Here is a 24163-nt window from a genome sequence, read left to right as displayed (position 1 = left end):
ACTTTGGAAATAGGACTGCTTTCATGGAGATGCTTGTGGAACTTGAAGAAAGGCAATGAGGATGTGATTTTTCACAGAACATATGGGTTTGGTAGCTCATAAAGCAGGAACAAGGCACTCCAGGTTGCAGTTGCATGCCTTTCTAGTGTGCAGAGGCAATAAAACAATTTTTGCTTGACTGTCCCATAATACTAAAGGTTATCAAAATCAACAGAAGTTCTACCTAAACCTTTCCTGCAAAACTGAGAGGTTCTGATGGATGTGGTTGGCATGTTCAGGTGGTGAAGAGGGGATCCTATAAAAGCCCGCGTAGCTCTTGTGATGGTTTTCTGGGCCTTGTCTCCTCATCCTGTGTAACTCCCTAGACTCGCTCTTCTTTTTTGGTTGAAACCCCAAGCAATTAAAATCATGATAAATCAATTCAAAGTTAAAAGGGGTCTGATTTTTAGAGGACAAGATCCTTATACCACTCGGCATAATGAGGAAAATAGGCCCCTTTGTGTGCCTCAAAATGTCGTTCAAAACAACTGAGTCATGATGTAAAATGTAGGCCTATAAACTTAGCCCTGCGTTACCACACCTTGAGCTATGCTAGAAATTTGGTTTCACTTGTAAACATTCATGGTAGACCCAGGAATGTAATTTCTGACACTAGTTCAATGTAGCTCTGCATGAACACTGACTGAAAGTCATTGCTGTGGCATGTAAATTTGATGGGCAAGGCAAGTAATTTTGACGGTGTCTCTTCAATTGGCCTAGACAGGTTCTGCCTGTGCCGACAATGGCCTTATCTCTGCAAGGGGAAAAAAAAAAAAAAAAAAAAAAAAAGAGCTCAAGTTATTTGGGCCCTTGAATTCACCTTGTCTACTACAGGTGATTTCTGATGATTTTTGCAGACTGCTGAAAAAACAGAAAGGTGTCCATTTTTTATTTTATTTTTTATCTATTAACAAATAGATATATCCCCCCGTCCCTCAAATGAGATGGATTCAAGACACCAAATCAATTGTAACTGGCAATCACAGGTCAGGTGGGACTCTTTGTGGCTATTTTATGAAGTTTTTGCACATCTATGAGAAGTGTGCCAGTGGCTATCAAACACACTCAGGGCGTACATCCCAGCAAACATCCCAAAGTGTGACTATTTTAACCACCCCAACAGCTGTTTGGAGCCTAGGTGTTGGGGGAAATTGAGGTCCTGCATTCTCAATCTGGGTTCAAATTTTGCCTTTGCCCCCCTGTTTACTGCTCTCTGTCCATGAGGCAGCCGGTGTCTGTGGGCAGTTGTAGTCTGGGGCTATGCAGGGGTGTCCAAGGGGCACCTCAGAGCACGGAGCCCATACCTGCCGGCTTTGGGTCGGTGCTTTGCAGGCACGGGGTGTTTATTTTCACCTCTGCTGTAGCAGCCCTGCTTGCTCCGTGGCTAGTGGTGACCGGACCAGCACACGCAGAGGCAGGTACCTTCACACGCACTGCAATAACTCCAAACAACTAGCAGACCATTTATATATTTTTTTTCTTTTTTTAATATAAATCAACACACGTGCAGCTTGTGCCCAGAGGCCCCTAACCACCCTCAGGGCACTACCCAGCGGGGTGTCCTGTCAGCCGAGGGGGCAGCACGGCGGCTGCGAACCGCTTGGAAGCGCGGATGCTCCGCACCTGGCCGCGGAGCGAGAGCTGCCCTTGGGCGGGGGCGTCCGAGCCCGGCTGCAGGACGGGGGGCACCGGGGGGGTGCTGGGGGGCACCGGGCGGGGGGGTCTCTCCCTCCTGCCCCCATCCCTGGGCAACCCCCGCCGTTCCCGGGCCACTTTAGAAAGTCCCTCCCGGGGCACCGCACCGGGGAGAGCCCCAGGCACGAGGCGACCCCCCTCGGGCCCCGGGAGCCCCCCGAACTCACCCGGCGCGGAGCGGAGCTGCCGCCTGGCCTCGCCTCGCCTCGCCTCGCCTCCCCCGCCGCCGCCCGCCCCAGCCCCAGCAGAGGAAATATTGCAATGTTGCAAGCTGACGTAAGGACATTACAAGGAAAGGGCTACATTTCGGAGTGTTTATGAAAAGCCTCGGTACTGTACTGTCACCAGGGGGCATGCAATATAATGCATTTCGCCAAACATTTTGAATAATAATCATTTAACAACAACAACAACAAAAAAGCCCCAGTCCGGTCGGTCGGCGCTCGCGGAGCCGGAGGAACCATGCAGCCAAACTTTGCGAAGCCCTTTATTATTTTTCTGACATTGCTCGCTCGCCCTTGAGGAGCCGTAATTGCATTATCTGATTTTTCCCCCCCCCCTTCTTTTCTTCCCCCTTCCCCCCCCCCCCCCCCTCCCCGCTCCGTCTCTCGACATTGCAAATTTGCTGGCATTTTGGAAGGAGAAGCAGCAAAAGCTACCTAGCGGCAGGAGCCGCAGCGAGCCCCGCTCGCTTGTCTGGGAGTCCAGCGTTGTTTTGAAGGGAGCTAACATGGCGACGGTGCCCGTCTATTGCATCTGTAGGCTGCCCTACGACGTAACCCGCTTCATGATTGAATGCGATGCCTGCAAGGACTGGTTTCACGGCAGGTAACACAAAGAGATCGGGCCTTTTCCCCCCTTTCGCCGCGATCCCCCCCTCTCGCTCGGTGCCTTTCGCCTCCTTTTCTCTCTCCAGGGCAGAGCGAGGGAGACGGTGCCGTTGGAGCCGCTGCCGTGTGCAGTTTTCCAACAGGCCTTTTTGGAGAGGAGGAGGAGGAGCCACTCTGCCCCCGTCTCTCTCTCTCCCTCTGTTGTATTTTTTTTTTGTTTTGTTTTGTAAATTTCGCTCAATTCTCCTCACAAAGCCCCCCCCCCCCCCCCCCCTTTCTCCCCGGGGCTCCGGTGTCACTGGGGTGGGGGGGCTATTGTGCTTTCCCCGGGGCGGGCAGCCGCCGAGCGGGGGCCGCGCTCGCCCCGCCGCTGGGGCCGCTGCTGCGGGGCCCGGAGCTCAGCGGGGCCCCGCGGCTCCCCCCGGCCGCCCGCGGGAGCGGCTCGGCGGCGGCGGCGCGTCCCGGGGCTCGGCCGCCCTGACAGCGGGCTCGGCCGCACGGAGCCCAGGGCCCCCGCGCGGGGTTTCTCTCTTTTTATTTATTTATCTATTTATTTATTAAATTTATTTATTTATTTTTAAATTTATTTTATTGTTTCTCTCTCTCCTCGCCACCCCGCGGCACCCACCGGGTGTTTCTGACAGGGCTGCTGCCATCGCCGCGCCGGCCTCTCGCCTTAACCCTTGGCGGGGCGAGCCGGGCGGCGGCGGGGCAGGGCGAGGGCTGAGGAAAGGGAGGCGTGTGTGTGTGTGTGCGCGTATGTGTGTGTGTGTATTATGTGTATAAATGTGTGTGTGTGTGTCTGTGTGTGTGTGTCTGTGTGTGTGTGTCTGTGTGTACACGGGGGGGACGCGGCGCCGCCGCCGCTGAGGGCCGGGCTCCACACGCGCCCTGGCGGAGGGGAAGCGCGGCCACGCTGGCTCCGCCGCGCCGAGGGGGGAAGCCCCTCCGCAACCGGGGAGCGACGGCCCCGAGGCGGGGCGCGGCCGGGCGGGGAAGACCCCGGCGGCACAGAGCCCGCCCCTCGGCCGGGCAGGGCCGGGCAGGGCGCCCCCGCCTCGGCGGGGACGAGCAGGGTCCCCCCGGTCCCCCCTCCCCCGGTCGTTCCCCCCCCCGGTCCCTCCGCCGCCGTGTGGCGCCGAGCCCCGGGGGCCCCCGGACAATGGGCGCCCGCCTGTGACCGGCCCCGGCCGCCCCACCGGCCGCCGCCGAGGGCTGCAGCCCCTCCGAGGGGGCTCGTTTGGGGCGGACAAAGGCGGGCTGGGGCTCTCGCCCCGGCTCTCCCCTGAAGCATTGTCATGGAAAGCAGGCGCAGGCGGGCTTTTGTGCGGGAGACAATGGCAGAGCGAGCGCGCGCGAGTTAACGCCGCGAAACTGAACTTCGGGAGCGTTTCGCTTTTTTCTTTCTTTCCCTTTTTTTTTTTTTTTTTTTTAATTTTTATTCTCTTTTCCTTCCGCTCTGAGAGCAATGGGGAAGTCGGCAGAGGGGCTGATGAGCCGGGTGGCGGGGCGGGGAGAGACAGAGTCACGGTCAAAATTAAAATGCAGCCTGTCACAGGGCGAGCGCTGGGCGCGGGTGGTGGCCGGTGAGGTGAAATGGTGTTAAATTAGAGGTGTTGGGTACGTGCCTGGGGCAGGGGGCACTGACCGCGGTCACGGGCAGCCGAGCAGGCCCCGTGTCAAGTGCAGCGTCCTGGGAACTGGCCCCGTGCGCAGAGGAGCTGGTAAAGAAACCTAGCGGTGGCCCTCGGGATGGTGTGCCACCAGTGGGTTAAAAAGCTGTTTGTAAACGTGAAGTGAAATAGGGAAATGTGCAGTTCCGTGCCCGTGTTGGCAGTGGGGTGCTCTGCGTTTGTGGTTCTGGACATCAGGCTCGAACAACGCGCGCCGGCCTGCGCTAACACTGAGGTACAGGTGGAACTGACTGAGAGGCTGAAGAGAAACTTCAGTAGGTGTGTGCTTGAGACTCGGGACACTAAAGTACTTGATAAAAATGAAGACTTTCACACTTCATGGATTCCTGAAAAACCTAAGCAAGACAAGGAGTTAAGCTGCCTTGATACAGTGGGTAATGTTGATTAAAACTGATGAAGAGCGATCAGCTGTAACTGAGCAAGACGATGATCGTTCTGTGAGCAGCTCGGTGACCATCTTCCACATGCACAAGGAAAGGTGGTTCATTTATAAAGGGAGAGTGGGGTCATAAATCCATCACACTGCCTTAAAAACAGGGTGCGTATGCTTTTTGCTTAGCCACAAGGTAGCATCCAGAGATGTATTTTAATGTAAACAAAACTGAGAAGGAGGAGACTTCTGTTCGAGGGGAAACCTCATGGTTGTATTGGAGAAGTATGTTGACTGATGAAGTAGGAAACCCCTTGTATATGTGCCTATTTAATTTGCTTGGTATTACATGAACAAATTCAACAATGAAAAATGTAAATCAGGATTTAGTCATGTAGAATTGTCCTGTCTGTCTCCTAGTCTCACAAAGCACTGACAGTATTAATGTTTATGTGGATACTCTACTGCAACCAAAAATAAGCAAGTGTGCAAAGCTGCACAAGGAGGCTTGCCCAACTTTTTAATTCTGTAATCATGCTTGTCTCTTTAACATGGCACACAGTGTGCAATTCAGAAAACAAATGTCATTCCTATTTTGGTTTTGTGGAAAAAGATAAGGTGTTTTCCTGCTTCCTTTCTGGCACTAGTTTCCAAATATTTAAAGAAATATTTTTCACAGTTTCAGTTACACAGCAGTCACTGTCTCCCTGCAATCTAATGGTGGGTAGCATCTCTGTGGCAACTTCAGTGGTTTTGAGGGTAAATTAGAAGTACTAAATGTGAGTTAAACTTGTTTAATGCAATTAGAAACTTGTTTAATGCAATTAGAAGTTGGAAACAGGGAGATGGAACCACCACCACGTGACGGATGAGCGCTTTCCAGACCACCACAGTGTACTCAGCAGTTTGCTGATGTGCCGTTTACTACAGTTTGGAAATCACTGCTCTGTGATGTTTCCTCAAACAAGTGCCAGAGGGAGGGAGCCAGGGTTCTCAGGGGCTTTCAGATTTCACTCATCAGGGAAATTTTTATTAGTGAGGATTTCTCTTGTGAAGCAGTGTTTGATCTTTAGAATTCATTCCTTAACTCTGAGAAGCTTCTACGTGGTTGCTCATTGTCATATCTAAACTTTTGTGTGGCAGGGGAAGGCTGTACCTCAGAGCACTCCTCTGTTTCCTGGCTGCCTGTCATCATTCTGGTTTGGGCCTGTACGTAGTGAAGTTACTGCGTTAGAATACACTGCTGAATTGATATAGATGGCTGATAGGTTTCCTGTGAGAGACAAAGTTTAGGCATCCCTGTTAATTCTGTGCATCAGTCGTCACTGGTAATCTTGCCCATGTGGTGGTGTTGATCTATAAAGAGAAAGAGGAAAGACTTTTTCATCATTGGCTCCGTTCCTTTCCTGTGAATGCCTTCAGAGGCCCTTTGTTATGACTCCATATGTTACCCATCATCAGAGACCCTTAGATGCTGTTTATGAAGTGGATTGAACGAAGGAGCCACTGGTATGTTCACAGAGTGCTGTTTGTGACTTCTCATTAGATTGAGTTTCAATCGTTTCTGTGCTTTCTATGTGCCTGAGCAGCTTGAGACGAGCAGCTCCAAGCTCCGGCTAGAATGGAGATGATCTTATAGGCAAAAGGAAAAAAAATCCCACAGCAGACAGCAGGGTTGTCAGACTCCTCCGCTCACGAAGACTGTACATTCTTTGCCAAAGAAATGCATGGAGTTGGGACACTTTGAAATACTTACTCTTGGATTCCCAAGGAATCACGCTTGTCCCTGCTATTACTTTTCCTCCCCTGTGGTTAGTTAAGCTGGCAGAATGTTTCTGTAGCACAGCACTCACGGGTTTTCCTGTTGCAGTGGTCATGGACTTGTCATCCTCTGTGAGAATGATGAGTGGAAATCTACTGAAGACATCACTTAGGTCAAACGCAGTCTTATGGCCTGTATTTACAGGATTACAGTGGTCTCCAGTGACTCTAATCGCTGAGTCTGCACAGTCCATTCTCACTAGGGATATTGCTGGGGACTACCTGAAAGTCTCGAATAAGGTGTTGGACTCAAATGGGCGGATAAACCATTCAAGACTCAGACTTGTCTTTGTGGAGCTGACCATATACTAGCTTCAGTAATCCCAGCTCCTGTGTTTGCTGTCCTCTGCATCCTCCTGCTATGACCTCCAAAGTGTTGTCTGGTATCTCCTGAAATACCCCTGAAAATTGGATGGCAGCTGTGGCTTTCATAGTGCACAGAACCCACCTCTGACCAGGCAACTCAGCATAACTTCAGCATGCAAGCTCTTTTCCCCATATTTGGCACAGGATAAAACTTGTATAGTGCAGATATTACACATGATTTTGTGTGGTCATTTGGTGCTATATGTGATGTATGCCGTCTGATGTGGATGTTTGGTCTAGTGAAATCCCTACACCCCAATTGCTTCTAATCCTTTGCTTTCTTGTAAATGGCCAGCCTGGGTGCTCCACGCTTTCCTAGCTCCTGCATCTTTGCCATAATGCACGTATGTTACGGCCCCACTTCCTGGGTTCCCTGCCTGGTGAGGAGTGCCAGGAGTCATCCTGCGTGTTATCCAGCAGCAGGACTGTGGGTACGAGCAACAGCGGAGCGTCAGAGGTTCCCCCAGCTGTAAAGCTGGTGTGGGAGGTGGCTCTTTGGGCCTGGGGAAGGCAAAGAGAGGAGAAGGAGGGAGTTGTAGCACGTGCTGGTTGACAAAGAAGCTGAGAATCGGCAGGTTCCCAAGCAGCTCCTCTGCTATGTCTTCTGCAGGCCTGGCCTGCCAAATTGCTTTGTGCAGGCAGTGCTGAGAGCTACACGTGTCTTCCAGGCCACGTACTGTGCAGGCTTGCTTTAGGTGGGGTGGGAGAAGATAGTTTACCAGCTCAGGGGCATGGTTTGGCAAAAGCATGTTCTGCCTCTGTGTTGTGAACGGCACCTTCTTGTCTACATCTCAGTGATGATGTTGCTCATAATCTGTGAAGTTGCACGTGGTTTAGGAGCCACCCGTTTTAGGGGCACCCTCTTCTCCTGTGCACCTTTGCTGCAGTTGAAAGCAGTTATGGTATTTTTGCAGACAGTTTGTGAATGCAAAATAATAATGGTAGCAAGATGTCATGATTAGAAAGAAGTCGTATTTATTAGTGAGCCAAACTCAGCTACTACAGGAGTTTACAGAACCTAATATTCAAGGCAAGGAAAGTCTGTTTGTACAAGTTTGTTCAACTAAAAATCCGTTGTGGGTTATTTGGTACAGCTGTAGGTGAAGGAAGGTGACTTATTTATTTTCTCTGCAGTGGATATTTTGTTACCAGTATTTAAAACATGCACCTGTGCTTTTAGGGAGGGATCGTACAATCACTTGATACAAGAATAACAAGTATTTTTAATATTTATTTTTCTACTCCATGTAGATTTAAACTTTAAAACTTTCTGCCACAGGCATAGCTGAAGTAAATGTCTTAGTAAAATTATAAAAGGTTTAGTTAACTAGAAATTGTTAATGCACTTACTGTATCAGCATAAAATTATGATGGGTTTTAATCATAGTGCCTTGATGCACAGAATGAACTCCATCTGGATTAAGAAATGCACTTTTCTGTTATATTGCAAAACTAAAAACACTGTGTTTGTAGAGATGTAATTCTCCTTCTGGAGTGTTCAGAATTGCCTCTTTTTTAAATAGGTCTAGTTTTGCAAGGCAGTGTTTAGTTCTTCTCTTGTACATCTTTATCACTAGCTGTGCCCAAATTTGGGTAAATCTTAAAGATTAGGTTAATCCTTAAAATACCATGCAGTTCCCCTTAGTACTATAACAATGGAGGGAATTACTAACGTTAATTGTACCTTGCACAGAAAAGATTTCATTGAATATGAAGAATTTAGATAGAACAAGGTAAATAAGTTTTTTCGATAAATAAACAGTTAATATTTAAAATGATTTCTAGTTGTTTCTGCAGAGTTTGTCAGCATTATAGATTCAGTTATACTGAGAGGTTGACCAGAGCAACTATCGTGAATAAGCCATACTAATACCTGTACTGGGAAGTGTTTCCTTATGGACGATTTATTCCAGGGAAAAAAAGAAAAAAGAAAAAAGAAAAAAAAAAAGACAGGTTCTTGAGAAGTGTTTTTATAGAGCCCATAAAGCATGCTAATTATTCTGGATAAACTATCCATACAGACAAGTTAGTGGGAATTGTTTACTTTAGAAGGAAAATAACCTAAACAAACCAAAACACCTACTTAAAAATATATTTGCTAGTGTGGAACATGAAAAAGTTTTGAACTTGTGATAAAGCTGTTAAAAGCCTTCTTCTGTTCAGGCTGAAATCAATGTCACTTTAATCTTCCTTTCTGTAACATAGTATTACTTATTCTGAAAGTTGAAAACGGTTCAGAGAACTTAAGAGACTTTTGTCAGTTCAAATGATGTCAGTTCAAAAAATATATTTAAATGCATTTTAAAAAAAATATCCAGGACTGCATAGAGATAGAAATGCGTGGCACACTTGTCCCAGTACTCATGCTGAGTTTGTTGTCTCATACAATTGTGTGATCCCCCGGTGATTTTTAACAGCAGCTTCCAGAGTACAGGGAGTCTGGCCAGAAGGTAAAGTGAGTCGGTTTTTGTGCTGCCAGTCAGTGTTGTGTTCTTGGTCCTTTGGCACGGCTACGTAGACTGCTCGTCTTACCTTCCCACATCCATTTGTGCTCTGAGAAAGAAACTGTGATTCCGAATAGAAAATATATTAGTTTTAGTATGCCATCAAAATTTCATTTGACCTCAGAGAGTCTCGGGCCTTTGCAGTATCAATCACATCTGCAGGAATACTTCACAACTATTTGTTAAAAGAATATGCTCAATTTATATGGCAGATTTTCAAATGCAGTTTTATCTGCAGTTTTATCTTGCAGAGAAAATATGCTAGAGTGTTGAATGCTTGTCTTTGCTGTAAATTAAAAGTATTGATTTCCAACCTCCCCTCCTCCCCAATAAGTTTACGTTTAAATTGAAGTTCACCCTTAATTTTCTAAGGTGGAATTCTAATGCTGACATCCCCAGGAAAAGCACTTGATGCTGCACTCTCTTGGTAAACTACAGGCTAGTCTGTGGATTTGCATGCAAGAAGTGCATCAGCTTCCTCACTCAAGTATTTTCAAGTCTTCTGTCCTCTTCTGGAGCACTGCCTAAGTAGCAAACTGTCTTTCCGAGGATGTTAATACAACACTTAGGTCTACAAAGCTGACTTTGAATGTGCTTTTCTTTTCTGATCAGTTCTTTGCTGTAGGACTCAGCATGACTGTTAGACACCTCTAGGTTTACAGTGCCTGGATGCCTTGTATTTAAATGTGCTGGTTAGAAAACCCTGAGGTTTCAGTTTGAAACAGCGTTTAACAGATGCACTTTGAGTCCAGCTGTGACAAGCACTGATTAGTCCATTTTATGCAAATAAGAGTTTAGGTATAATGAGTGCCTAACTGGCCTGTACATCGAAGTCTTGATGTGTCAGCTCAGACCTCAAATTAAAGAATGCTTTAGAAAATACGAGTTTCAGTAACACTAGGTGTGGACAGTAACATAGGAGCTGGCCTACAAATATGTTGTTTGTTCAACCGGTATCTGCCAGTAAGTATAGATCACATAAGGGTGCTGTATATAAAGATTCCTGTAATTTCAGAGGGGTTTACAAGTAAGAGGATAAAATGTTGTGAATTCACATTTAATTTAAAAAGGCGTGTTAGAAAAAGAGTATAAATTAATGAGTGCTCTTCAGCAGCCCAAACCTTTTAGCTAGACTGTGTTTGTTAAGCAGTCCTACAAACATCCAGGTGCCTGTTAAGTTCAGTTATAGCAGGACTGCACCCTTAGCAGGTGCTGGAGTTTAATGGGGCAGTTAAAGCAATGCCATTTTTCAGGCAACAAAAAATCAGTTCTGCACGCAACGTGAGCCTTGATTAACTGACCCGCTGCTTTTTCCTTATTGCTAAATAGCTCTGCGGTGGAGGAAATAGATAAAAATGTCATGAAAAAATGATCAAGGCAGTGTAGCTATGTATGGAGAAAAATTGGTGAGGAGAAAAAATGTTCCAGATGAATTATAAGACTCTCTAAACTCCATAATTTTCAATAGCACCTTAATACATTTTCCTCTTTGTGATCAATATACGTTTTCCAGTGAACGAGTGAACATATCCACCTAAGTTCTTCTGATCATGTTATTCCAGCAGAGCTATTACAGTTGCGCAGTCCTCATGCCCAGCTGCTGAACTGTTTGTTGGCTTTGTACCAGAGATACCTGCCTCGGGACACCAGCAATAGCGGTGCAGAGCCCTTTGTCAACACAGGAGGTCCAGCTCTGCTACCTTTCTAGACGTCAGGCGGCTGATGGCAGTTCTGTGGCCTCCGTGCAATGAGGTGGAAGCCTTCATCCTTTCCCAACGTGCCAGCCACATCCAGTACCACGGGGCTGGCTCAGCACCGTGGGCAGGCTGGGCCATTCGGGGAGCTGTGGCAGGCAGGCACTGGGTTAACTGAGAAGTGCTACGTGGCTCCTTGTCACACTTGGAAGGGGCAAGCGGTAGGGAGGGAGGTTAGTATAGTATGTGTTTGCTTCAGTTCTCAGATAACATAGCCACAGTGAAAACTAATGGTATTTTTACGGCCTGGATAGCTGTCTTGTGTATGACAGCCTGTAATAAAGCAAGCATGGGCTGCAGCCGAGGTGCAGTTTGTACAGCTGTGCAATTGCACAAGGGCTCTGAGTAAATACTTGATGCCTGGAGCTGCGCGACTGCCCCACGCTGAAAGCTAGCTCCGATCTGCCTCCAAGAATTTGGGTTGCACTTTAGAGCTGCACTGCAGGCTTATGCAGAGCTGCTGGGAGTCGTGCTCTGTGCAGGAGCACTGCTGAGGCCCTCGCTCGCTGGCCTCCCATTATGACAGTGTACTTTCACTTTCAAAAGCAAACGATCTTTTTGCTTGGAGCTTTATTAGCAGCATTTTACAAGACTTCCAAAACATGCAAGTTCTGTCACAGCAAATATAAAACCCCACTAGTGATATTTTATTACAGCATGATTCCAACGAGCAGAACTCCATTAGCTAAATGGCACTAACTTTCTAGTTGTTTTGACTTGTTTTCCTGTTCATCAGAAGTTCCATATATCTAAAATGTCTTTTGGTTCCTCAAAACATTTATACTAAACCAAGCTTGTGATACTAAAAGTGTGATATAAAGGTGCCCTGTAGACCTAGATTTTTTTTTTTTTTTTTTTTTTTTTTTTTTTTTTTTTTTTTTTTGTGATGTAGGTGAGCTAACTCTTGGAAATCAACTGGATTTTTGACAGTAGCCATTTTATCTGCAATGTGTGTGTATATTAGAAAATCCTAGACTTGCCGAGTGATATAAATAGTAATTCCTTTCCAGATTTTTATTTGAAAACAATAACAGAGTGCACAATCTATTTAGGGCATCATCCACGATCTATTCTGGGGGCATTATCTAGCTGTTCATTGCATTGAAATACCTTTCATATAGTTTATATTGGCAAAAAGGTTTTAAGGAAATTTCATAAGTTCTCTATTTATTTTTTTTCCAGAAAATGAACCTGCTTTTAATTACCGTGTTAGGCAAATTATGTATAATTTTACTTGCAACAATGTAAGTGCTAAACATGAAAAATATTGTAGGCCTTAACTGACATCATCTGCAAATCAGTGAGTATACTTCAAAACAAGGCTTCCTAAATTATGAACATGTATAGTTAGTCCAGTGCAATCTGACTGGCTAAATTCACTCTATTCTTTCCAGATACACTAATTAATACACAGGATTTATAAAACAATTGCCACTGCACCCGTGTTTCTGATGGAAATGTCATAATAACAGGAGATACAATTTGGATTTATCCTCCATGTAATGGCTGAATACCTCAACCACTTCTGAAAAAAATCACAGAAGGGTGGACAGTGGTGACCAAGCTCACTGAGGATGATTCAGCCATACTGCAGCAGTTCCTCATTTATTCTGTTGCCTTTTTTTTTTTTTTTTTTTTTTTTTTGGGTACTCTCCATAGCTGGAATTCCAGCAGGGAGGGTGGGGGGTGTTTACATCCAGCACATGAGGAGATAATTTTCTCATGGTCTCAGAGAGTGAAAACTCCTTGTTGAGCTCCTGCTTTTTTTCAGTTGATGTAAGAGGCTGAAGATGTGTGAAGGATGCCCAGCCAGGAGTAAGTGGAGTTCCTCTCCTCACTGCTTCTCAGGCAGATCCCTGGAAAAGATGGGTACCTCCTTCTCCTGTTCAGGCCACGACTTAGTATTGTACTTGCAGTCCTGAGCAGATGTGAGGGCGGCCACTTTCACTGTGGTTTCTATTTAACAAGATACTCAGCTGTTTTATCCATTAGTTCTAGTAAGTAGTCAAGACAGGCCTAAGCAAGATTGTATTCTGACAGGAAAAACCCAAATAATTTTAAAAAGAAAAATAGTTTTAAATTTTGTATTTGCAATTATTAATGTGATCCCTTAGAGCTATGTGAGAGCACTTGCAGTTATAGTTGCCTTTTTGTCTTTAATTAGTTGCTTATGGATTTAATTGTATTTTCCTATTTTAGCAAAAACTACAGAACATTTACCCTCAGGAAGAGCATTGTTCCTTAAAGTTTTTGTCTGGCAGACTCAAAGGATGTAACAAGTGGGGAAAAAAAGTGAGATATTTGTGCTGTGAATCATTAGTTGTGATTTTTTTTGTTAAACCTCCTTTCTTTGTTGTTAACATCGCAATGGTAAGTGGTGGAAATGTGAAAATTGGCAGGAACATTGTTCCTATGGCATATGTGCCATTCATTGGTCTGGAAAGACTGAATTTTATATGTCCAAATTATAATGACTTAAAAAAAAAACTAGTTAATACCCATTACCAAAAAAAAAAAAAAAAAAACAACACAATCTTCTGTGTTCCTTTTGCACAGTGACATTATGTCTACACTGTGTGTGGACAGAATAGTAATTTCAGTTGACTAGATGATGTCTTTGGTTTTCGTGGGATTTGCACATGTAGCATGAGTGATTGTAGTATGCATTTGTGATTGTTCATGCGTATAAAAATATACTCATTAAATGTGAGCCATGTGGTTATGATTTACCCTTTCAGCTCAGATCTTTATTATTACTAATATGGTGTAGAACAGTATCTCATTGTAAATTTCAGCAGTGGGTACTGTAAAGTCTTCAGCATTCTGATGCCAGATACAACAAAGACTGCAAATGTTTTCCATTATGGTCTTGGATGAACACAGAATAACGTGGGAGCACATGAAACAGCCAGTGATGGTTATTCAGGCATACAATGCAAATAGCCAGAGCCTGAGCAATATTTAGTCCCTTATATTGAAATTTCATCAGAGGGCAGGAGGGGGAAGTGAAAGGGTTTGTCCTTCTGTTGTTGTACAGCCTGTGTCTGAACAATGGGAGTATCTCCTGGGCCACAGTGCTGTCCATCTGTGACTTTCTTTCTCTCCATTCGTGATTATTAAATACACTTATGTACAATTACAGCAGTTGCTAAGGAATGTAAAATTAGAAGTGTTATCTACTGTATTTTTTTTTTTTAAGCTAAGACTTTCAGTTTATTGGCTGGAATTAATTGGGAGGAGGATCACATCCAGCTCCTTACAGACTTCTATAGGTATTGTGTATGAGCTCCTATCCCAGAAGTGTTTCTTGTGGAATTAAAGAATGCTGTCACGGTGAGGAATCCTGCTGGATACCTGGATGAATGCTAAGTGAAAGAAAGTTGGTAAAATTGTAGAGCTATTGAATATTTTTCCATCATCACTTCAGAAACGTACATCACAAAAGTACCATCCAAAGCAATCCACAGAAGGACCGAATAACCGAATGCTGCTTTCCCACTGTGTGTAATCTAGCTAGAGAAGAAGTCCGTGGGCAATCTCTCAGCAGTTTCAACTCATTCATATCTACCTTTTGTGTATGAAATGCTAAAGCCTGTAGTCTACATTTAGTTGCTGACTAGGGATTAATCATTCTAAACACTTGGGTAATTTCTGGTCTGGAGACAAGGCCTTTCAGTTATGCTTTAATACTGGAAGTCATAAAAATGGTAGAGTGTTACAGAAGATCTGAGAAAGACGAGAACACCATTTCCTTACAGCTGAACACAGGACATTTGTTCTAAAATGGTAGGCTTGCTCTTGCTTAGATACGTGAGGTGATCTTAAAATGTTCAGACTTGTTCTGAGAAGATCCTATAAATTCACGGGTTTTTGATGCCAAAATGGTGGTTGGCTGTATTCTGTACTCTTATATAGAATATCAATCAACTTTTTTTTACATCAAAACAAATGAGCTGAATTAAAGCACATCGACTTGTGAGAAAAAGTCAACAATTAACTAGTGAGTTGTTACAATGGTTGATTGTTTCATTAATAAAAAACAAAACAAAACAAAACATGTATTTCCAGTCTGTTTGCTTAGTTTCAGTTTCTAAATGTTGTTTCTTGCTATTTGGTTAGTTGAGTCAAGCTCTTTTTCTCAGACAGATTTTTCCATCAACACATTGACATCCTCCTGTTAAGAGTCACCTAACCTCTTTAATTGTAAGATGTTACAGTTGTTCATTTGAGTTCAGCTGAGAAAGTAGTTGTGTTTCTTCTTGAGTCCAAGAAAAAATGTTTAATTCCCTAGTTCTGTAAAGAGACCTTATTTTTGACCGTATTTCTATGAATGTTTTCACATATCTTCCACTCAACAATAATGGTTCCCTTTTGCTTTTTATATGTGTGCAGTAACTTGCCAGTCATAACCACCAAATATTGGTTAACTGCATTAAACTCATAAAGAAGCCAACTATGAGTTACTAGTTATTTTTTAAACAATTCAGTTCGGAAATGGGCTTTATACCTTTTGAAGTAAATCATGAATATTAGCAGAAGACTCTGAGTCTTTAGAAAGTAAAACCCTCTCTAACATGGTGATCTAGCAATGATAAATCAAAGTGTGAGTATTTAAGAAAATTTAAATCACTTGCAAGCGTGGGCTTATGTTGAATTTAATCACAACTGCAGTGTCAGTGTACCATGGCTACAAGCTAATAGCTCTCAACAGGCGTCAGCTGTGGGGAACATTTCGTCATCAGTTCTGCAGGAGAGTTTCCTATCTGTCCATTAGACTGAGTCGGTCTCATGACCGTAAAGCCATACATCACCTCTCAGAAAATGTCTGCATTTTTCAGGTGCTAAGTATTGTGTTAGCTGGGGAAAATTATTTGCTGCTATGTATAAGGGTTCACATTCTCCAGTCAGTCTATCCTAATATGGAAGGGAAGGTAGAACTTTATGATAAAACTTCAGAATACAGCAGGATGTTAAGACAGTGTCTTTGGAAAATAATAATTTCTGAGTCCTGCAAAAGACATACAAGAACTGTGAAGATGAAATGTCTGTAAAATATTTGATTAATTTGGAGGAGCCCTGCCTAAGCAATTCTCTGGGTTTCCAAAGGATTAGGAGAAATAATGCATTATAATTCTTCAGAATCTGCTTTACTCAGCACAGAAAGGCTGTTCTGAAGTTCCTCACTTTCTGCATTGACTTTGTCTTCAACTTGTACCTCTAACACTTTACAAACTGTTTCAGAAGTGGTAACACTTTTTCACCCACAGCTGTATATCACCCCATGGCACTACTTACAGTTTCCTGTAGTTCTACTCCCATACTATTACTATTGAAAGCTATCCCGCATTACTAGTGGCACGGATATATTCATTGAAACTTACCTGTTCGCAGAATCACAGAATCACAGAATTGTCTAGGTTGGAAGAGACCTCCAAGATCATTGAGTCCAACCTCTGACCTAACACTAACAAGTCCTCCACTAAACCATATCGCTAAGTTCAACATCTAAACGTCTTTTAAAGACGTCCAGGGATGGTGACTCCACCACTTCCCTGGGCAGCCCATTCCAATGCCTCACAACCCTCTCAGTGAAGAAGTTCTTCCTAATATCCAACCTAAACCTCCCCTGGTGCAACTTTAGCCCATTCTCCCTCATCCTGTCACCAGGCATGTGGGAGAATAGACCAACCCCCACTTTGCTACAGCCTCCTTTTATGTACTTATAAAGAGCGATAAGGTCGCCCCTGAGCCTCCTCTTCTCCAGGCTGAACAAGCCCAGCTCCCTCAGCCGCTCCTCATAGGACTTGTTCTCCAGGCCCCTCACCAGCTTCGTCGCCCTTCTCTGGACTCTTTCGAGCACCTCGATGTCCTTCTTGTAGCGAGGGGCCCAAAACTGAACACAGTACTCGAGGTGCGGCCCCACCAGAGCCGAGTACAGGGGGACGATCACCTCCCTAGCCCTGCTGGCCACACTGCTTCTTATGCAAGCCAGGATGCCGTTGGCCTTCTTGGCCACCTGAGCACACTGCTGGCTCATATTCAGCCGACTATCAACCATCACTCCCAGGTCTTTCTCTGCCTGGCAGCTTTCCAACCACTCATCTCCCAGCCTGTAGCTCTGCTTGGGGTTATTGCGCCCCAGGTGCAGGACCCGGCACTTGGCCTTGTTGAACTTCATGCAGTTGACCTCAGCCCATCGGTGCAGCCTATCCAGATCCTCCTGCAGAGCTTTCCTACCCTCAAGCAGATCGACACACGCACCTAACTTGGTGTCATCTGCGAACTTACTGAGGGTGCACTCAATCTCCTCATCCAGATCATCGATGAAGATATTAAAGAGGACTGGCCCCAGTACCGAGCCCTGGGGGATGCCACTAGTGACCGGCCTCCAACTGGACTTGGCTCCATTCACCACGACTCTTTGGGCCTGGCTATCCAGCCAGTTTCTAACCCAACGAAGTGTACACCAGTCCAAGCCAAGAGCAGCCAGTTTCTTGAGGAGAATGCTGTGGGAAACGGTGTTAAAAACCTTGCTGAAGTCAAGGTACACCACATCCACAGCCTTTCCCTCATCCACCAAGTGCGTCACTTTGTCATTCCTTTCATCATACCTATAGCTGTGGCCTTAAAAGGTCTTGAGGACTAAGCAATGAAAGCTGAGCACTACTGAGAGGCTCACAGTGTTGATAAAATGAAAATGAGTAACAAGGACTCAGTGACTAATGTGCTGCCCTTCGAGCAGTTGGCTGGCGTCATGTTGGAAGGAGCTGTACTGTTGGAAGACATGTCCTCAGCATTTAGTTGACCACAGGCAGTCATTAGAGGGCTTTATGGTGATTTCACCAGGCTGGATTTTGTAATGTTAAATTCTGTAAATAAAAAATAAAAATAATAAAATAAATAAAAAATAATACTGGGGAGGGAGGTGGCTGGCAGCAAGCTATACTTTTCTTTCTGCTCTCCTTGGTTCTTCAGCATTTTCATCTCTTGTTGCAATGTACCCAATCTTCTAGCTGAAATGCACAGTAAATTACAGGCCTACACTAATGTGCTGCAACTATCTACTGTGCTTTGTAGAATGACGGAGCATAAAGGTAGTCTGGATTTGAAGTTTCTGTGTAAATTATTATAGTCAGAACTCCATGTTAAATACTTCACCAGTATGAAGACATCTATATTTTCAGACATACTGGTTAAACACACAGATTAATGAAGAGAAAGAAGAGATGGGACTGCAAGATTTTGTTGCTGGTTTTGTTCCTCATTTCCTCCTGAGTTTTTGTCAAATCAGTTAACCCCTCTGTGGTCTGGTTTGGTTTAACTCTTCTGCATGCAGTACAGAATGTAGCAGTAACAAATTGATACTAAGCCAAGGCTGCAATACTGATCCATCTTACCTATAGGATGTAGTAACATCTAATTAGTTAACTTTAGAAAGTGGCTTGAACTCTTTGGTTAAAATGTCCTTTGCACTCCTCATTAATATTTTAAATGTAATATATAACACAATAATGAAAATGAGTAGCTTATATCTGCAAGAGGAAGGGGAATGAAAGTTGTTCTGGAAGACGCGGTCAGAACAGGACCAGGAATTTGTTGGGAAGATGTGATCGAAGTGTGGTTTGTGTTTGTTGGATTCCATTCCCATGCATCTGGCTGACCGTTTGAGTTACTTCTGATACATAATTGTACAGGAACCACTGCAGCCATCCTTTTTGCTCTTCTTTTTCCATGTATTGACTTACACACTGTTGGAAGTATGTATCAATGATCTTTGCAATATTTAATTATACTCGGTGGAAGTCTGGTAAATTGTAATTGCACGGAGTCTTCCTCAGTGATTTAGTATCTTAAGAAAATTGCTTCTTTAAGGCAAGACATATATCTTGAACATGCTGTGCTACTTTGCAGCTTGGCAGTGGTATAGCATAGCAGCTAAGGGACAGTGCACCATGATTTTTCTGAGTGTGTGTCAGAGTACTAGCTCTTGTGATATAAGCTATTGTGAATAAACATATCTGTGTACAGCTTGCAGTTTCTAGAATGCTGCTGTCATAAACTTGAGTAACGTCATTTGATCACTCTTCTGTGGGTTTGTTTTTTTTTCTTGTATTTCATTTTTAGTTTCACTTTTTCTCAGCAGAAGTTACCTGATTTCCCTTCTTACATAAGTCGGTTTCTGATCAGCTTTATTTCACTCCTGCATAGTCACTGCTCACTGTAACTGAGAAAAAATCTGAGTTCATTCTCAGGTAATGTGAAGTGATCGTAGTCTTTTGATTTTCAAGCTCAGTGTGGTCCATTGTCCTTGCTGGGTGCTGTAGGTATTACTCTAAAATAGATGTTTCAAATTCACTTGTGATGTTTGCAAGCTATATCATCCATGGAGTAGGTAAGAAAAAGGGTGCTAGTAGAGTGGTTCTGTGAGACATCCAGCAGAAGCCGTGAGTTTAAATGTGCAGAGTAGAGTTGAGGAAATGGTGTAAAGCCCTGTGTTTCACTGTGCTTGTCCCTGGCAGCGTGCTCTGGTCCCATTCACAAACCAGGGCAGCTCCTGAGTTGCATCAGCTGCCCGCAGTAGTCAAGGACAGGTGGAGCACTGGGCCACTGGGGCTGTGTGTGCTTTGCTGGAAGTGCCCTGGAGTGGTCCTGTGAGGTCAGGCACTCGCTGCTTGGCCTGGGTCCATGGTGGTGTTGTGCTGAGCAGCCTCCTTTGAAGGAGTGCTTGTGATTTACAAAAGGGAAGGAGAGGGAGTGTAGAGGAACGAGCAGCCTGAAGATATAAATAAAGCTGTTACACTGTGTGTATAACTAATCTGCAAGATAACTGCCAGGCTGCTCACCAACTCTCCAACTACTTGAGTCCGATATACAATTTATATCACTTTTTATAATACTGCTAGGTTTTTCCATTTTAAAAAAGTATTGCTCTTGCTGAAATTAGATTACTTCAATGCTATTTGAAAAAATACTCAAACAGCTGTAGTAAGCAGTAACCATAATTGTTCCTTTATGCTTCAAAAGTAAAGGACAGGAGGAAGTTACCAATTCAGCATGTTACTTGTAATCGGAGATGTTGTTACGTGTTGTGTTAAAGGAACGACAAGCCAAGCCTTGAAGTTTTTACCTCCTCAAGCCTCTGCCCTTTCCTGGGAGGCTTTCCTCAGGGAGGGGCTGACAGCTTTTTGTTCGTTTGCTTTTGCTGCCAGCAGCGGTCCAACAGGAGGCAGAAGGAGCGGAGTTGTTTTGTGCTGCGGCAACAGCAAATTGCACTGATCCCAAGTTGTTGCTACAAACGCTGCTCAGAATATTTTTTGTGCATTTTCACGGAGAGAGACGGTTGGCAAATGACGTTATAAAGAAAAGTAGATTTCAAGAAGGTGTGGTATGTGGAGCGTGTTTCTGAACAGTGCTTGCACTGAATTCAGCAGTGAGCAGGAATGCGTCGTGTTTTCAGCCCATCTGACTGCTGACGGTCACAGTCTAAAACAGCTGTCTGCTGCTTATTTTTTTGCTGTTGTTCTGTTTCAATTTTGTGCTTCATTGCGTTCTTGGAGCTAAGTTCAGCTCAAAGCAGGACCGTTCACTTTAAATGCAAAACACGGCTCACAGCAAGTGAGGTTCAGCTGCACCGGCCCCCTTGCGTTCCCACGGAAGTGAGTGGCAAAATGCCTGCTGAGAGCAGCGCAACAGATTCAGTCCCGCGTCTTGCTTGTGCCACAGCTCTTCAGGGAACAGGAATACTGAAATTTAGACATCAGTGGCCAGTATATACACAGATGTTTTTGTCCAGTTTCCATAGAGATTACTGAGAGCAGAGCACGTACTCAAAGCCGAATTTAACTCCTGGAAAGTTTCCTGCTCACAAATCTGCTAGTGCTCTGCAAAGGAATATGTATCAGAATGGAAATGGGACAGGGCTACAAAGACGCTGGAGCATTCCCCAGAACCTTTGATTAAAACCTTGTTATATTGCAGCTTTTCTGATCGTTGTTGCAGGTAGGCTCCCTAGGGTAAAGAAACTTTTGCACTGCTGAGGGAGTTAGTCCTTCTGTGGATGGCTTAAGGAAGATCAGCGAGTGTATTTGTGTAAAAATCTGGTGTGTTTACCATGGGAGGGTGGGCACGCAGAGCAAACCTGCTGTGCAGCAGAGCCTTCCTGAGGACTGGTGTTCGATGAACTGTGGAGCATCTTGGGGAAAACCAGCCAGTGTGGACTTGAAACTTTCACTCCTTAGGTGAAGTTTTCCCTTTCAAGGAGAGCAAGGCTGTGAGTTCTCATTTTGCGTTGATATGCCACAAGCCAGGAAACAATATCAATGCTTTATGTTGGGTTTGTACAATGATATAAAGCCTGCCTGGAGAGAAAGAGTAAATGTATTACTTCCCATATAACAACTTAAGTAGCTTTGGAAATGAATGCCACTAGTACCAGTTCTCATTTTCTTACTCTTTTATGTATGAGTTGCAGTAAATGTAGCATCTTGATACATGCAATATAATTTTTAAATGATAATCTTAAAGCATAATGTTAAGCATAAATATAATGCTAATTTTGCTTAGGAGTATGTACCAGAAAGAAAACAAAGTTTCATCTAAGACTTTGCAGAGGAATAGCAGAAATTCAGTAGCATGTGTCAAGTGTTGTAGATTCAAAGAACCACAGACTTCAGGTGTATGAACATCAAAGCCATTCAGTGTGTTTATGGAGACATTTAATCCCTGTCTCAAAATGTAAAACGATTATGTTTTTTACAGTTCTTTGGTAAATGGAAATCTGCTTCATAAATTGTGTGCAGTAAATGTTTGTCAATTTGCAGACATCCGAATCAGTTGAAGCAAATAGCAATTTGCCAAAGCGTAACATAACATACATAACAATGTGCAATCTCAAGAGCATCATTCGGTTACCAATGACGGGGAATGTTACTTGGTATTTTTGGTCCTGTTACTTGTCTGTGCTCCTCTGCAGCTCAAAATAATGTGTTACTAAGAAATATTTTGGGGTTCTCTGTTAGTTTGGAACAAATTACACGTAGTTGCATAAATGTGAAGTTAGCAGGTCTTAGCATATTTGGAGCAATTTGAAAATAGGCTAAAAATTACTGGAGACTGATGTGTTTCTTACTGAAAAGAAATTAGTATCTCCATTATTATGCACTAGTAATGACATCGTGAATCCTAAGAAAATCAATTTTAGGCAGGTTATTTGGAATATTCCTGCTTAAATTTGATTTCAAATTTGCTTTTTCAACTTTTAAACCTTTTGTGCTTTTAAATGACACAAATCCACAGCAAAGATAAGGAAAGAGCAGCAAGACAAACATCTTAAATGCATCTAGTTTGACTGCCAGAATAGTGCCATTTTGGCACATGAACACAACCTAATAGCCACTTTCGAAGCTTGTCTTTTGCTTCCCACTCAGCCTACAAAAAGCGTTACAAGATTGTTCTGGCTGCCCAAAACGGCCTTTTCCAGCAATGTCAAAAAGGTAGCGATCAAAGAGCTGTTTTATTATTATTATTTTATTTTTTTTAAAAAAGAAGAATAAATTGGCACAACGGGGGCTGAGAAGTATGAAGCTTCTACTTTAAGAGTTGCCTTGGAGCTTCATTGGGACAGCATGAACAAAACGAAGTTTGTCCATGTCACCTGAATTAAAGCGTTGGGTTTATTTTAACTAGCGAAGTGTTGAAGGTGCAGCTAGCAAATGGCTGGTAGTCGCAGGTGCTGAGGGCACTGACCACTCTGGCCATGGAGGCCCTGGCTGGCCTTCAGGTCTGCAGCTGCCCATGGGCTCTCTGTCATCCTGGGCGGGTTGCCATGTATTTCCCAGAACACACACTGCTGCATAGTTCTATTTAAAATGCCTGGTTAAATGAAATTCTGATACTTAGTTTATGCATTCTTTCTTTCACATATGCAAAGGAGTCTTAGGTATGTCAGGTGCCTTGCCTAGAACCCTGAAAAAAAGCCCTATCTTCTTGCTGTTTTTAATTTGCTTTAGTTTAGGCAGCTTACCTCATGGAGGATTTGTATGTTACTTCAGAATTTTGTTTAAACTTCAGCTTTACTTGATATGCATGGCTTTCAAAAGAGTTAAGCATTGCTCTAGTTTCTGTATGAACAGCTACAAGACCAGAAATTGCTCCTGACTTTTGGTTAGATCATTGCATGCTAAACAGCTTTGGAAATCCCACCACATATGTTCCTGGGTTAAAATGGCTGTGAACCTCTTTTCTCTCCGTGGAAAATCAAAATCCCAATTGCTGCAGTCACGTCTACAGCCAAGCACTGCTTCTCACATGAGTAAGCTCCAGTTCACCTCAGTGTCAGGAGAGTAATGCTGGATGTTTGCTGAGTCAGGCTCTAAGGCCTAAAATAGAGCTTAAAAGAACAGTTTTATAAAATACAGTATAAGATTAAATTATAGCAAATTAATTTTTTAGGAATTGGCTGTCAAATCCCTGAGAGCTTGCACTGTCTCAGAGCCTAACAGGCTACTTTTTGCAAAGCATGATGTCTGTGGACGAGTTGCTGTTCTGAAGGCTGAGTAATTTACTGGGACAAATGTTAATATGGTATGTAGGCATGTGCTCTGAAATTGCTGATAAAGGAAGATAAACACTAGTGCAGTACACAGAAGGAATTCGTTTAGCAGCAGAGCTTTGGGACCTGTTTTAGTAACTAAAAGTTCTGTTGAGGTCAAGAGGGAGAATAGGGGCTCTGGGATCAAGCCTTGTTGTTCAGTGTGGTACTCGTTATTTTAGTGTGCCAGTATATTTGTCTGGCATTGCCACAGCGTATCACATTTACTATCAGCTGGGCATCACCAACAGATATATGATCAGTTTTTTCTTTTTTTTTCAGGAATATATTTGCTTGTTTTACATTATCCTGTGAGGGAAAACAAACAAACAAACAAAAAAAACAAAAAACAAAAAACAGCACTTGCTTTTTACTGGCAGAACACAGCCGTTGGGAAAGATTCACTTGTTAATTTATGCCAGGCCTCATGTTTCTCTCAGTAAATCCAAGTATCATCAACCTCTTACATCATGCAACTTACTACAAGTTAAACAAATACCT

General features: G+C 43.8%; 1 protein-coding gene across 2 annotated transcripts in view; it reads left to right on the top strand.

Moving 5' to 3' along the window:
* The first annotated feature begins 2026 nt into the window (after positions 1-2026).
* PHF2 (PHD finger protein 2) overlaps positions 2027-24163 on the top strand; it is a 95953-nt gene continuing 73816 nt past the window's right edge. For both annotated transcript variants that reach the window (XM_084530825.1, XM_084530824.1), the window contains exon 1: positions 2027-2562. In XM_084530825.1, the coding sequence (XP_084386951.1) occupies positions 2465-2562 (98 nt within the window). In that variant the 5' untranslated portion in view covers positions 2027-2464. The remainder of the gene's footprint in view (positions 2563-24163) is intronic.

The sequence above is a fragment of the Aythya ferina genome, assembly GCF_964211825.1.
Source record: "Aythya ferina genome assembly, chromosome: 10".
Lineage (NCBI taxonomy): Eukaryota > Metazoa > Chordata > Aves > Anseriformes > Anatidae > Aythya > Aythya ferina.
This window is presented reverse-complemented; position numbering and strand designations above follow the sequence as displayed.